The sequence below is a fragment of the Pseudophryne corroboree genome, chromosome 2, assembly GCF_028390025.1.
Source record: "Pseudophryne corroboree isolate aPseCor3 chromosome 2, aPseCor3.hap2, whole genome shotgun sequence".
Classification (NCBI taxonomy): Eukaryota; Metazoa; Chordata; class Amphibia; order Anura; family Myobatrachidae; genus Pseudophryne; species Pseudophryne corroboree.
Window position 1 is genome coordinate 64,250,862 of NC_086445.1, and position 15,837 is coordinate 64,266,698.

Here is a 15,837-nt window from a genome sequence, read left to right on the forward strand (position 1 = left end):
GGAGTAATTGATAAAACGAAATGACTGGCTTTATTGAACTCTGCCGTAATATAAACAGAGGAAACAGTATGTAAACTTTAAATTAGAGAAAGGGAAATGCCTTATCTAGATGACATGATGTGTTGTGTAAGCTGGTAAATCCGCACTAATGCACTATGTCGGAACAGAGGTTTCTGTCATCTTTCTACATACGTTAGGATAATGGTAATTTCACGACCATGGTCTTCAAAAAAACACATATATGGTTGTATGTAGTACAGCCATTGTATGGCACACTTACATGTTATCAAATTCCAAATCTATTCTATTTACCCCCCTAAACTTTTCTTCCTGATTACTTCCCCTCTATTCTACCCAACTAGCTCCCTTCTGCACAGTTCACACAAAACTTACATGTGTTCTCTTCAGTATTCTCCCCAGGATCAACTTCACAAATGCTCCACTTGGCTTTTTTTTTTTACATGCCACCCTACACTATCCTGCTCCAGTGGTCTGACGGACAAAATAAGAGCTGCACTGTGACAGGCAGAGTAAAAGGGCCGTATTGACGGGGAGATTTCCCCAGAGATGTGTGCTGAGCGGCCTAGCACAGACCGCTCAGCACACATCTCTACCCCCACTCAGCACAGCGCAATGTGCTGAGCGAAAGGGGGGGACGGACACGGGGGGGGGGGGGGGGGCAATATCTGCAAGTGTCTTTATAAATGATGTCCAGCCAGATTACACTGCCCCCACATGGCTACTTCTTAATACCACTTGGCTGGCAACATTTTCTGTGTAGAACACTACTCTTCAACAACCCACTGATAACCTGTCTGGCATTGTTGTGACTGGATCACGTGGTGCACTTTGCAAGAACCAGTGTGAAATCTGTAGCAATTAGCTTCATGCACAGGCCCCTCTTATATCTTTGGGCTGTGGTCTTATCTGTAATCTAATGACTGCCTCTGCAGCGTGGTAGCTGCAGTGTTTGGATTGAGATGGATCCAGTCTCTCCCTAGGTGGTTATTATAGTGCTGACACAGTCAGTATTGCATCCTCTCAGTGTCACGTAGTAGTGGGCTGCTGTAATATTATAATATTATGTGTGTGGCGTAATAAGTAGTGATGAGCGGATTCGGTTTTACTCGGTTTTACTCGGTTCTCAAAACCGAATCTTATTGGCTCACTGATGTCACGTGTTTTGGATAGCCAATAAGATTCGGTTTTGAGAACCGAGTAAAACCGAATCCGCTCATCACTAGTAATAAGATGCCTGTAGACCACACGTGTGGAGAGAGGGGAAGAGAAGCAAAACAAACACACACACACACACACACACACACACACACACACACACACACACACACACACTGAGTGAGATCTCTTCACGGTCATGTGACTTGTGATCTGTGGTTCCTGGGGGCATTGGCTGGCAGTGGTGACCTTCCGGCTCCGTGTGTGGTCCGCCATCCCATGCGTTCTGCTCTCACTGTAACACATCTGTGTGTCCTCACTCTGTGGCAGGTTGTGCTTTTCTCACCTTGACCTCCTGTCAGTGGGCGGTGACATGTAATAGTAAGCTCTGCGCTGTTCTGTGCCAGTTTGGCAAATGTGGCGTTCCATGCCTTTTCTAAAAGGCCGTGTTTTTATACTGTTTTGTTCCCCATTGTGAAGTGCAGCGGTATATGCTGGCGCTATATAAGTAAATGATAATAAATAAGAGGTGTAGGGAACAATTGATATATAAGGTAGTGGAATATTGCTGTGAACAGTAGTCACAATGTGCCTGATTGAGATGTGGTTGGAGGAGCTATCGCTGCTGATTACATAGAAGCAGCAGCGACCGCACTAATATTGTAATGCAGTAGGGGGCGTCTCACCTCCTGCTGCAGTACTAATCCGAATTGCATCCAAGGACGCAGTATCAGATCTTCCCAGGCACCATCAGTCAGCTGCGTGACCCGTGGACTGGTCGCACAAACTGGCCACCGCAAGTCCTACCTAGAGGCCAGGAAATCTCCGTCCTCTGACAGGGATCTTGGCCTGGTCTTTCCCCTGTAACAGCGACGACGCAACTCCGATTGAAGAAACGGAGGTCGTCACCTCCCCCAAATGGCGTCAGACTGTCAACCACTGACTGTCTGATGCCGTAGTGTGTCATTATTTTACTTAAATAGCCTCAAGATCAGTGCACATTCAGAACTTAGGGGCAGATGTATTAACCTGGAGAAGGCATAAGGAAGTGATAAACCAGTGATATGTGCAAGGTGATAAACACACCAGCCAATCAGCTCCCATATGTAAATTACAGTTAGGAGCTGATTGGCTGGTACATTATCACCTTGCACATAACACTGCTTTATCACTGGTTTATCACTTCCTTATGCCTTCTCCAGGTTAATACATCTACCCCTTAATGCTGGTGCTTTCGATCCTTCCCCAGCGGATGGTACAGTTACAGTATATTACCCTACCGCAGCGTAGGGAACTACTGTAAACCCAGAGTGTACAGGACCTGTTCCATTAAGGTGCGTATAGACCCCATTCCCTGCTATACAACCAGCCACATGCTCTCTGCTTTTCTGGATGTTACACAATTTTATTTGTCATATGGAATCGCTTAGGATTTTGGTTTTGATGGGTCTCTTAAGCTGATCAGCGCCTATCCAAACATGTATGATTAATACCTTAATTCCGTCCACATTTATTAGCCTGCTAATGTGCGTTTGATGGAGCGGACGTACATTTCTGCTGTCTGTTGTTTTTCGGCCTTTCATTGTGTGCGCCGAGCGTCCGCCGTGTCACAAGGTACAAATAAAGGGAACGATTTTTCACATCTACCTTTTTCCTCTGTGCTGGCCTCTGACTTACAGCTGTATCCTCCCGGACGGCCAACTCTCGGCTGAAATATCTGCGGGGAAGCAAACAGTAATGGGAAATAAACGGAGGGCCTGAAATACAGATTTTTCTTAACCCTTTTCAGTCTCACCGAACAATGCTCATTGATAAAGTCTGAGGTCGTGTATACCTCCGCTGCTCTGGCGATTGTTACCCTTCAGGCTCCGGAAGCCTGTCTTCATTTTCAGGCTAGAACATAGAACCCTGTTTACTTTTTAACTATTGAATGTATGTCTACAAATCTTGCATTATACGGCGCGGGGGAGGTCATTTGCTTAAATGTTGGAGATCGGGGTCTGTGGCCGGAACGGTGGAATCGCAGGAGATGAAAATAATGGGTGATCTGCACATTTGTGCTGGAATGATTTTACAATATCTTTTTGGATGCTTCCTACACCGTGCTTGCCAATATTCCAAAATAATTTCTGGGTACACTGTGCTGCTGAGTCGGTGAGCCTAAAGCATTGGCCGTTCTCGGCGGATGTTGGAGCACTTACAATCCCCGAAGTGCCGTGTTTACTGAATTGGGCTCTAAATGATTTTTTGTGCATTTCGATTCGATTGTTGATGACGGACGCAAAGTATGATCAAAAAAAGATAATATACACTAGTGTTTTTAAGTTATTGACCTTTAGGTCAGGCCTAACATATGGGTTACCGCGGCATCTACAGTGGGTTCCCCGTGATCCTCCGATTGTGTCCTATCAGCAAATAAACGAATCATTAATCAACTTTTCTTTTTTTTTTCTTCAAATTATTTTTTATTGAATATTTTCAATAACACAAAGTACAACAAAAAAATAGAAGTGCATCAGGTGTACAGAAATTCAAATAGGGCAGGATCAAAAGAAGTACACACCGTGTAATCATAGTAAGGCATATAGCAAATAGCAATAATTAAGCATTAAAGAAAGGAGAGAAAAAGACAAGGAAGAGCGGAGAGAAGAAAAGGAAAGAAAAGAGAAAGGGAAGAGAAGAAAAGGAGAGAGGTCGCACAGCCCGGCCCATTAATCACCTTTTAATATTATTCATTAGTACAAGTTCCCTGTTTGTTACAGCTTTACCAGTAATATACTAAGGGGGAAATTTAACCTTCTATAGAGAATAAGTTAAGAGGTTGCCCATAGCAACCAGACTTTATCTATCCTTTTTCTGGTACATTCTATAAAGGGATAACTAGAATCTGATTGGTTACTAGCACATTCTATAAAATGATAGCTAGAATTTATGACAACATCTCCACTCCAGAAAGCAGTATAGTAACTAAAAGGAAATACATTTCTCTGACGTCCTAGTGGATGCTGGGAACTCCGTAAGGACCATGGGGAATAGCGGCTCCGCAGGAGACTGGGCACAAAAGTAAAAGCTTTAGGACTACCCGGTGTGCACTGGCTCCTCCCCCTATGACCCTCCTCCAAGCCTCAGTTAGATTTTTGTGCCCGGCCGAGAAGGGTGCATTCTAGGAGGCTCTCCTGAGTTTCTTAGAAAAAGTTTAGTTTTAGGTTTTTTATTTTCAGTGAGACCTGCTGGCAACAGGCTCACTGCATCGAGGGACTAAGGGGAGAAGAAGCGAACCTGCCTGCTTGCAGCCAGCTTGGGCTTCTTAGGCTACTGGACACCATTAGCTCCAGAGGGACCGAACACAGGCCCAGCCTCGGAGTCCGGTCCCAGAGCCGCGCCGCCGGCCCCCTTACAGAGCCAGAAGCAAGAAGAGGTCCGGAAAAATCGGCGGCAGAAGACATCAGTCTTCAAAAAGGTAGCGCACAGCACTGCAGCTGTGCGCCATTGCTCCTCAGGCACACTTCACACTCCGGTCACTGAGGGTGTAGGGGGGGGGGGGGCGCCCTGAGCAGCAATGTAAACACCTTGGCTGGCGAAAATACACCACATATAACCCCCGGGGCTATATGGATGTATTTTAACCCCTGCCAGAATACAGCAAAAAGCGGGAGAAAAGGCCGCCGAGAAGGGGGCGGAGCCTATCTCCTCAGCACACGGGCGCCATTTTCCATCACAGCTCCGCTGGAAGGACGTCTCCCTGACTCTCCCCTGCAGTCCTGCACTACAGAAAAGGGTAAAAAAGAGAGGGGGGGGGGCACTAATTTGGCGCAGTTTTGATAATAACAGCAGCTATAAAGGGAAAAGCACGTTATATAGTGGTATTCCTGTCTATATATAGCGCTCTGGTGTGTGCTGGCATACTCTCCCTCTGTCTCCCCAAAGGGCTAGTGGGGTCCTGTCCTCTATTAGAGCATTCCCTGTGTGTGTGCTGTGTGTCGGTACGTTTGTGTCGACATGTATGAGGAGGAAACTGATGTGGAGGCGGAGCGATTGCCTGTAATGGTGATGTCACCCCCTAGGGGGTCGACACCTGAGTGGATGGGCTTATGGAAGGACTTACGTGACAGTGTCAGCTCTTTACAAAAGACAGTTGATGACATGAGACAGCCGGCTACTCAGCTTGGGCCTGTCGGGGCGTCTCAAAGGCCATCAGGGGCTCTAAAGCGCCCGTTACCTCAGATGGCAGATACAGATGCCGACACGGATACTGACTCCAGTGTCGACGGTGAAGAGACGAATGTGACTTCCAGTAGGGCCACACGTTACATGATTGAGGCAATGAAAGAGGTTTTACACATTTCTGAGATTATAAGTACCACTAAAAAGGGTATTATGTTTGGTGAGAAAAAACTACCCGTAGTTTTTCCTGAATCTGATGAATTATATGAAGTGTGTGATGAAGCGTGGGTTTCCCCCGATAAAAGCAGGAGAATATCCTAAAATGTATATACACACATACTGGTGTTATACTGCGACCAGCAATCGCCTCAGCCTGGATGGGCAGTGCTGGGGTGGCTTGGTCGGATTCCCTGACTGAAAATATTGATACCTTGGATAGGGACAGTATATTACTGACTATATTGCATTTAAAAGATGCATTTTTATATATGCGTGATGCACAGAGGGATATTTGCCGACTGGCATCAAGAATAAGTGCGCTGTCCATTTCTGCCAGAAGAGGGTTATGGACGAGGCAGTGGTCAGGTGATGCGGATTCCAAAAGGCATATGGAAGTATTGCCTTATAAAGGGGAGGAGTTATTTGGGGTAGGTCTATCAGACCTGGTGGCCACGGCAGCGGCTGGGAAATCCACATTTTTACCCCAGGTAGCCTCTCAACATAAGAAGACGCCGTATTATCAGGCGCAGTCCTTTCGGCCCCATAAGGGCAAGCGGGCAAAAGGCTCCTCTTTTCTGCCCCGTGGCAGAGGAAGAGGAAAAAGGCTGCAGCAGACAGCCAGTTCCCAGGAACAGAAGCCCTCTCCCGCTTCTGCCAAGTCCTCAGCATGACGCTGGGGCTTTACAAGCGGACTCAGGCACGGTGGGGGCCCGTCTCAAGAATTTCAGAGCGCAGTGGGCTCACTCACAAGTGGACCCCTGGGTCCTTCAGGTGGTATCTCAGGGGTACAAATTGGAATTCGAGACGTCTCCCCCTCGCCGTTTCCTAAAGTCTGCTTTACCGACGTCTCCCTCCGACAGGGAGGCGGTATTGGAAGCCATTCACAAGCTGTATTCTCAGCAGGTGATAATCAAGGTACCCCTCCTGCAACAGGGAAAGGGGTATTATTCCACGCTGTTGGTATACCGAAGCCGGACGGCTCGGTGAGACCTATTTTAAATCTAAAATCTTTGAACACTTACATACAGAGGTTCAAATTCAAGATGGAGTCACTCAGAGCAGTGATCGCGAACCTGGAAGAAGGGGATTATATGGTGTCTCTGGTCATGTCCCAATTTACCCTTCTCATCAAGGGTACCTCAGGTTTGTGGTACAGAACTGCCACTATCAGTTTCAGACGCTGCCGTTTGGATTGTCCACGGCACCCCGGGTCTTTACCAAAGTAATGGCCAAAATGATGATACTCCTCCGAAGGAAAGGAGTTTTAAATTATCCCTTACTTGGACGATCTCCTGATAAGGGCGAGATCCAGGGAACAGTTGGTAGTCGGGTTAGCACTATCGCGAGTAGTGCTGCAGCAGCACGGTTGGATTCTCAATATCCCAAAATCGCAGCTGATCCCGACGACTCGTCTTCTATTCCTAGGGATGATCCTGGACACAGTCCAGAAAAAGGTGTTTCTCCCGGAGGAGAAAGCCGGGGAGTTATCCGAGCTAGTCAGAAACCTCCTAAAACCAGGCCAAGTCTCAGTGCATCAATGCACAAGGGTCCTGGGGAAAATGGTGGCTTCCTACGAAGCAATCCCATTTGGCAGATTCCGCGCAAGAACATTCCAGTGGGACCTGCGGGACAAATGGTCCGGATCGCATCTTCAGATGCATCAGCGGATAACCCTGTCCCCAAGGACAAGGGTGTCTCTCCTGTGGTGGTTGCAGAGTGCTCATCTTCTAGAGGGCCGCAGATTCGGCATTCAGGACTGGGTCCTGGTGACCACGGATGCCAGCCTGCGAGGCTGGGGAGCAGTCACACAGGGAAAAAATTTCCAGGGCTTGGGGTCAAGCCTGGAGACATCACTTCACATAAATTTTCTGGAGTTAAGGGCCATTTACAATGCTCTAAGCCAAACAAGACCTCTGCTTCAGGGTCAGCCGGTGCTGATCCACTCGGACAACATCACGGCAGTCGCCCACGTAAACAGACAGGGCGGCACAAGAAGCAGGAAGGCAATGGCAGAAGCTGCAAGGATTCTTCGCTGGGCGGAAAATCATGTAATAGCACTGTCAGCAGTGTTCATTCCGGGAGTGGACACGACCTCCACCCGGGAGAGTGGGGACTTCATCCAGAAGTCTTCCACATGATTGGGAACCGTTGGGAAAAACCAAGGGTGGACATGATGGCGTCCCGCCTCAACAAAAAACTGGACAGGTATTACGCCAGGTCAAGGGACCCTCAGGCAATAGCTGTGGACGCTCTGGTAACACCGTGGGTGTACCAGTCGGTGTATGTGTTCCCTCCTCTGCCTCTCATACCCAAGGTACTGAGAATTATAAGACGGAGAGGAGTAAGAACTATACTCGTGGCTCCGGATTGGCCAAGAAGGACTTGGTACCCGGAACTTCAAGAGATGCTCACAGAGGACCCGTGGCCTCTGCCTCTAAGAAGGGACCTGCTCCAGCAAGGACCCTGTCTGTTTCAAGACTTACCGCGGCTGCGTTTGACGGCATGGCGGTTGAACGCCAGATCCTAAAGGAAAAAGGCATTCCTGAGGAAGTCATCCCTACCCTGATCAAAGCCAGGAAGGATGTGACCGCAAAACATTATCACCGCATTTGGCGAAAATATGTTGCGTGGTGTAAGGCCAGGAAGGCCCCAACGGAGGAATTTCAACTGGGTCGATTCCTGCATTTCCTGCAAACAGGAGTGTCTATGGGCCTCAAATTGGGGTCCATTAAGGTTAAAATTTCGGCCCTGGAGATTTTCTTCCAGAAAGAACTGGCTTCAGTTCCTGAAGTCCAGACGTTGTCAAGGGAGTGCTGCATATGCAGCCTCCTTTTGTGCCTCCAGTGGCACCTTGGGATCTCAATGTAGTTTTGGGGTTCCTCAAATCACATTGGTTTAAACCACTTAAATCTGTGGATTTAAAATATCTCACATGGAAAGTGGCCATGCTGTTGGCCCTGGCTTCGGCCAGGCGCGTGTCAGAATTGGCGGCTTTATCTTGCAAAAGTCCCTATCTGATTTTCCATTCGGACAGGGCGGAATTGAGGACTCGTCCTCAGTTTCTCCCTAAGGTGGTGTCAGCGTTTCACCTGAACCAACCTATTGTGGTGCCTGCGGCTACTAGGGACTTGGAGGACTCCAAGTTGCTAGATGTTGTCAGGGCCCTGAAATTATCCTGTATGCACCCAACAAGCTGGGTGCTCCTGCTTCTAAGCAGACTATTGCTCGTTGAATTTGTAGTACAATTCAGCTTGCACATACTGTGGCAGGCCTGCCACAGCCAAAATCAGTAAATGCCCATTCCACAAGGAAGGTGGGCTCATCTTGGGCGGCTGCCCGAGGGGTCTCGGCTTTAAAAACTTTGCAGAGCAGCTACTTGGTCAGGGGCAAACACGTTTGCAAAATTCTACAAATTTGATACCCTGGCTGAGGAGGACCTGGAGTTCTCTCTTTCGGTGCTGCAGAGTCATCCGCACTCTCCCGCCCGTTTGGGAGCTTTGGTATAATCCCCATGGTCCTTACGGAGTTCCCAGCATCCACTAGGACGTCAGAGAAAATAAGAATTTACTTACCGATAATTCTATTTCTCGTAGTCCGTAGTGGATGCTGGGCGCCCATCCCAAGTGCGGATTGTCTGCAATACTTGTACATAGTTATTGTTAACTAAATTGGGTTATTGTTGTAGTGAGCCATCTTCCTAGAGGCTCCTCTGTTATCATACTGTTAACTGGGTTCAGATCACAAGTTGTACGGTGTGATTGGTGTGGCTGGTATGAGTCTTACCCGGGATTCAAAAATCCTTCCTTATTGTGTACGCTCGTCCGGGCACAGTATCCTAACTGAGGCTTGGAGGAGGGTTATAGGGGGAGGAGCCAGTGCACACCGGGTAGTCCTAAAGCTTTTACTTTTGTGCCCAGTCTCCTGCGGAGCCGCTATTCCCCATGGTCCTTACGGAGTTCCCAGCATCCACTACGGACTACGAGAAATAGAATTATCGGTAAGTAAATTCTTATTTTTTAATTAAAAACCAGATAATTGGTAGTAAAGTTGAATCATTGTTCTGCTTGAAGAAAGGTGAAGGCCCTCTGGTGTAACGGGTGTCTTGGGGGGGCTTGCTCGTCACTGTGAATTAATCCAAAAGCCAGTTGGTTTCTTCATTAAAGAAGATGACCCCACACACATATGTACATGTTATTACTAAAGTCTGCTTATCTCAAAGACGCATGACGCCAGGGGCCAGAGCCTGGACAAGAGGAGCTGATGCTGGGGACCCAAGTTGTTTTGATACTTGGGGGGTTGCTTTAAGAGACCAATCTTTCAGACTTTTTGCAATCTTTGCCTGTTAACTAAAATGCCTTACTGCCACTTTTTGCAGGGACAAGGGAAGAAGTAATGGAGCTATTTATCATGTTACCCATTCTGGGACACCTGCTTTGAATACTAAGATCTACTCTTTACACTTCCGTGTCTTAGCTGTATACTCAGAGCACAAGTGATTATGAGTCAGTGCATGCTCCCTCACTGGCTGGGTTGATCGGGACTGACCTGTAGCGATCCCTTTACAGGGGTGGCTACGCTTGTTATACTGGACAGGACCATGGTTCCCATAGAAAACTGTGGGGTCTATTCATGAAGCAGTGAAAAGTGTGGAGAAGTGAGCCAGTGGAGAAGTTGCCAATGTCAACCAATCAGCATTGACGTAACATTTATAATTTGCATACTATACAATTGTATGGAGCAGCTAATTGGTTACCATGGACAACTTCTCCACAGGCTCACTTCTCCACACTTTTCACTGCTTCATGAATAGACCCCTCTATATGTTGCGAATTCTGATGTCCTCACTTATAATCAGTGTTTTCAGCTGTCGTCATTTCAATTTATTATAAGGACTAATGCACACCTTAACATACATTTCTTACAAATGAAAGATATTAGAATCTCCCCCATAGATCTATGCCCTTTCTAAAAGCACCTTTTGCAGCCTCATGCCTTTATATGGCCACGGAACTCCTCAGTGTCTTATAATGTACAGTAGGGGATGCTTAATACCATATATTTATTTATTAATGAATAGTTTCTTATATAACTCAGCAAATTCCGTTGCGCTTTACAATTGGAAACAACAGTGATAAAACAAAGCTGGGAAATAATAGAAAGTCATAGAGGTAGGAGGGCCCTGCTCGCAAGCTTACAGTCTATGGGGAAATAGGCATTGATGCACAAGGATAGGTGCCATCTATTGCATAATGGTCCACCAGATTGCAAAGGTTCTTGGTGGGCTGTATGATATGACCACACAGCAATGATCAACTTTATTTATTAGTCTGCAATTTATTCATTATAATTTGGAAACAACTGTGAATTGATGTTAGATGCAGTATGGATAGAAGAGTTACATGCCTCGTTAAATGCAATTACATTCTCCTTTGCCTGATGAATATCATAATATTTATTGTAGAGATTAGTCTCTTTTCTTTCTACCAAGCATGGATCTAAAAAATGAGGCAAAAAGCTATTTTTTTTAGATTCTGCCATAATTATGCGACTGCACTCCCCCCCTCCCCCCCACTCACCCATCCCTTCTCTGGAAGAATCATTCATCACCAGCCACATACGGCCTTATCCTTGGTAAAAGAGATCTCTGTATACACTCACCATTGCCATCAGCCCACCCACAACACGTTCTTAGGTCACTTATCCTACGTGCTAGCGCCCCACTGCCACCCAGTAGTACTGGGCGTGGGGCAAATGTGTTGCTGTTGACATAAAGTCAGTGGGGGCAAAGCACACCCTCACACGCCAGATCGCCCTCACTTTAGATGGAGGGATATTCAGTTGATTGTGCCAGCGGACAAGAGTTACTGGGTGCCCAATACTTTACGTGCATGTCTTGCCCAAATAAACCTGCTACGAGCAGAAATAATGGGGCGGATGATCGGAGCAACAATCAAATTACTCCTTTGGGCTCAAGGTTCCCTAACAATTAGATTCCCCCCCAATGTGCATCAGTGTCGACATAGTGATTTTTTGTTCATCTAAACCTAACCGCAGCCTAACACCCTAACAGGAGCTGTCGACATTTAATACTGAATGTCCGCATTTGCCATCATACAGGAATATCCACTCAGTTGCATGTGCAGATCTGACCGAGAACAGCCCGTTATTTCTATAGGCTGTTGATAATACTGATTTATCCTTAGGAATGAAAGCTATACCTTAAACACACCTTAAATACACTTTACCATGGAGCCGCTGCGGCCGCTATACTTAATACACAGTCTACGTACTTTGTCCGATAATAGCGTACAAAGTCTCGTACTGTGTACGGACTTTGCATACAAACGCCGCGCTGACAGTACAAAGTACTCACAGCGCGTACACACCCAGTGATACACTTTAAACCTTATATAGCAAATGCAATGCAATGATAATAAACCTTAGCAGGGCAATGAAGACACGACACCAGATTGTAATTAAACCGCTGGGTTCCGAAACCACAGCGTATTATTGCTGAAAGGGGGTTACCATACAAATAATACAATACAAATATAACAGAGTAAATGGCTACATTCAATGGTACATACGTGAGTGAATTCGCTTGCGCTTCCCGGTCCGGTCCTCCGTTATCTGATAGATAACGTTGTGAGTCTTGTGTCTGACCAGGCCAGCAACAGCCTCTCTTTATACACTTCTTCCAAAAAGCAATACAATAGATACTGTAATCTCTTTGTCCATTGGACACAGGGATGCACATTTACAGTACAGGAGAGGTCATAGGTCGGTTTGAATAGGTGGGCGATGTCTGATCCAACTGCTCATGTGGGTGGTCTCCTCTGGATTCCCGCCGCATACATAATGTACAGTAAATACAGTTTATATCTATATTCTGCTCCTGCACATAACTATCCGCAGGAACATGCGATCTTCCTCAAACCAACACTGGAATGTTACCCTTAACATACCCTTCAGCTCTATACCAAACACCACCTTATAACCTTGTTCTGTCCCCTCCTATTCTGTAAAGGTGAATCCCTTTGTTCTGAAACCCTTTAAACTGCTGTTACTTCCTGATGTGGTGCAGGGGGACTATGTGTACATTGTGCACTATTTGAATTAAATATGTAATGTGTTTTGATAGCTCTCCATGCGTCCACAAACTCTACCGTAAATACCTATACCACGCGCTGATACGCACGACCGCGGGAGCGACCATACGCAAATTGCGAATATGTACACGCACAGTAGAACAAGTACACGCGCGGAGGCCATCTGTGTGTAGTTTGTACGTGATGTGTGTACGGCAATTTTTTTCGACTTTGACACTGTGTATGCGCGGTCCAGTATTGGCAAGAGCCACCCGCTATTGCGCACAACTATGAATCAGGCCCAGTGGGTCCTCCCATTGGAGCTCATTATACTGTGCTGAGTATTAATAGCGCAACACAGGAGTTTGGAAATATAACTGACACGGCTTCACCACTTTCCTTCCGTGTATCCAGCCCTGGAACATGTATGTATAATTTTTATGTGGTCAGCCCAACTGTATTATGCATTCAAAAGTGTAGCGTGATAAAGTACCAGCCAATCAGCTTCTGTCATTTTTCAAACACATCCTGTAACATGGCAGTTAGGAAGCTGATTGGCTGGTGCTTTATCACAATCCACTTTATCATTTTTTAAGGCTTAATACATTTGGCCTCTGTCCCTTCTCAGTGTGTCCTGCAGCCATTGTCATCCTTGCCTTGTATAAAGGTTTTCATCTCTACTTTTGTCTTTTTAGGAGGGGGCTCCTGACAATTTACATGGCCAATCAGGTAAGAAAGAACTATATATTGTTTCTTTGGCATGACATTTATGTATTACAATGAGCAGGTTTGAGGGGGAAAAAAACATAAAGCAATGAAAAAAAACCAACCTGTTTTTGAGTGCAAAGGCTAAGATGGTGTAAGAGTTTGCCTTTGGTTCTGTGATGCTATAATTTGGGTCTCCGCCTGGGGTACAGCGCTGCTCTGACATGTGCTGCCAACACCAAGCGATGGAGTCAATGCCCATCTCCCATTCACATGTTTGTGGGAGTAAACTCATAGGACAATATTTAAATAAGATCCTATAATTCCAGGCACACCAGTTCAGCGCCGTACAAGTTCTATACATAAAATCAAATAGGAGAAAGGGTTAAAGTTGTCTCATATCACTGGGGAAAGTACTGGGAGACATGGCTGCAGCTGTTGCCGCCCAGGTGGGCGCTGTATGGGCTACAGGGTATTCCGCAGTTATGGCACATCTACAGGCGGGAAGAGTCCTGCTGGGAAGAAGTATAGAAGTCACGGCATATAGAAGTCATACTACTGGCGTTGTTGAAGGGATGGGGGAACTGGGATAAAATAAATGATTTGCAAAAAATGATCTCCCAATAGGATTAATTTGTGGGTTGATTGTTGCAGTTCATTATATTGCACTGGGGAATGTGTTCAGAATCCCGGCACCAGTCGCTGATGTTCAAGACTGACGCTGCTTTGCATGATGGGTACAGTAATGGGGAGAAAGTGAGTGAGTGGGCTGACAAACAGCGGGATGAGAACTTGGGTCCCAGGGCTTATGTTCTGACACCTGTCATGCATGTATGAGTGCTACAATACTGTGGATGAATGTTCTATGCATTTTTGTAGTGTTTTAACTGCTAATAAATTGACGGGTACGGGCCATTGGGTCGACTCAACTTAGGTCGACAGGCATTAGGTCGTCCACTGAAGGTCGACACGGGCATTAGGTCGACATGTACTAGGTCGACAGGTGAAAAGGTCGATATGAGTTTTTGAACTTTTTTTGGTGTTATCTTCGTAAAGTGACTGGGAACCCCAATTAGTGCACTGTGTCCCCTTGCGTGGCTCGCCATGCTTCGAGCAAGGTTACCGTTCCAATCGCAGTCCACGTGAATCGTAAAATATGGAAAAATCCCCAAAAAATGAAGAAAAAATATGTGAAAAACTCATGTCGACCTAGTACATGTCGACCCAATGACCATGTCAGTCTAATGCGTGTCGACCGTATCCCAAATTGACAGTATCAGGATATGACATTAGTGCCATTGAATGACACCGTCGCTGTAGGTAGCCTGGCGGTTCTGTTCTCAGAACACACAATACCAAATCCTGCGGTGAGGTCCAAATGCTAGTAACAAATACATGCCATATGTTCTCGCATTTCAGCGTGGTTTCAGTGGAATTATAAAGCAATAATGCAATTCCAGCAGGATAATTACACTGATGTTTTAAATAGTTTGCTGAATCAGAAATAAGACATTTAGGTTCATATTTATTAAGCATCGGAATAGCTGTGAATTTTCAGGTGGTTTTACATCCCCTGATTTACTGTGCTGAAATCCACTGCAAAAGTACGCTTTAGCCCAAAATAATGCATCCCCATTTTCCTCCATTAGAAGAATAGAAGCCACTAGCAGCATTTTTTTTTCTAAACCGGCAAATCTGCAAGAAAGTCTCCTAAAAATATTAGATGTTTGTTTCTCTAACGTCCTAAGTTTATGCTGGGGACTCCGTAAGGACCATGGGGATTAGTGGCTCCGCAGGAGACTGGGCACAACTATAAAGAAAGCTTTTAGACTACTGGTGTGCACTGGCTCCTCCTACTAAGACCCTCCTCCAGACCTCAGTTAGATTCTTGTGCCCGGCTGAGCTGGATGCACACTAGGGGCTCTCCTGAGCACCTAGAAAGAAAGTATATTTAGGTTTTTTATTTTCAGTGAGATCTGCTGGCAACAGACTCACTGCAGCGAGGGACTAAGGGGAGAAGAAGCGAACCTACCTAACAGGTGGTAGTTTGGGCTTCTTAGGCTACTGGACACCATTAGCTCCAGAGGGATCGACCGCAGGACCCGACCTTGGTGTTCGTTCCCGGAGCCGCGCCGCCGTCCCCCTTACAGAGCCAGAAGCACGAAGAAGGTCCGGAAAATCGGCGGCAGAAGACTTCGGTCTTCACCAAGGTAGCTTACAGCACTGCAGCTGTGCGCCATTGCTCCTCATGTACACCTCACACTCCGGTCACTGATGGGTGCAGGGCGCTGGGGGGGGGGGCGCCCTGAGGGCAATAAATAACACATTGGCTGGCAAAATATACATCATATATAGTCCCAGAGGCTATATAGATGTAAAATTACCCCTGCCAGTATTACAGAAAAAGCGGGAGAAAGTCAGCCGAAAAGGGGGCGGGGCTTCTCCCTCAGCACACTGGCGCCATTTTTCCCTCACAGTTCCGCTG

At 46.5% G+C, this 15,837-nt stretch overlaps 1 protein-coding gene across 2 annotated transcripts in view; it reads left to right on the forward strand.

The window, feature by feature from the left end:
* TMEM135 (transmembrane protein 135) overlaps nt 1-15,837 on the forward strand; it is a 593,255-nt gene that overhangs the window by 223,269 nt on the left and 354,149 nt on the right. For both annotated transcript variants that reach the window (XM_063951381.1, XM_063951382.1), the window contains one exon: nt 13,343-13,376. In XM_063951381.1, coding sequence (XP_063807451.1) covers nt 13,343-13,376 — 34 coding nt within the window. The remainder of the gene's footprint in view (nt 1-13,342; nt 13,377-15,837) is intronic.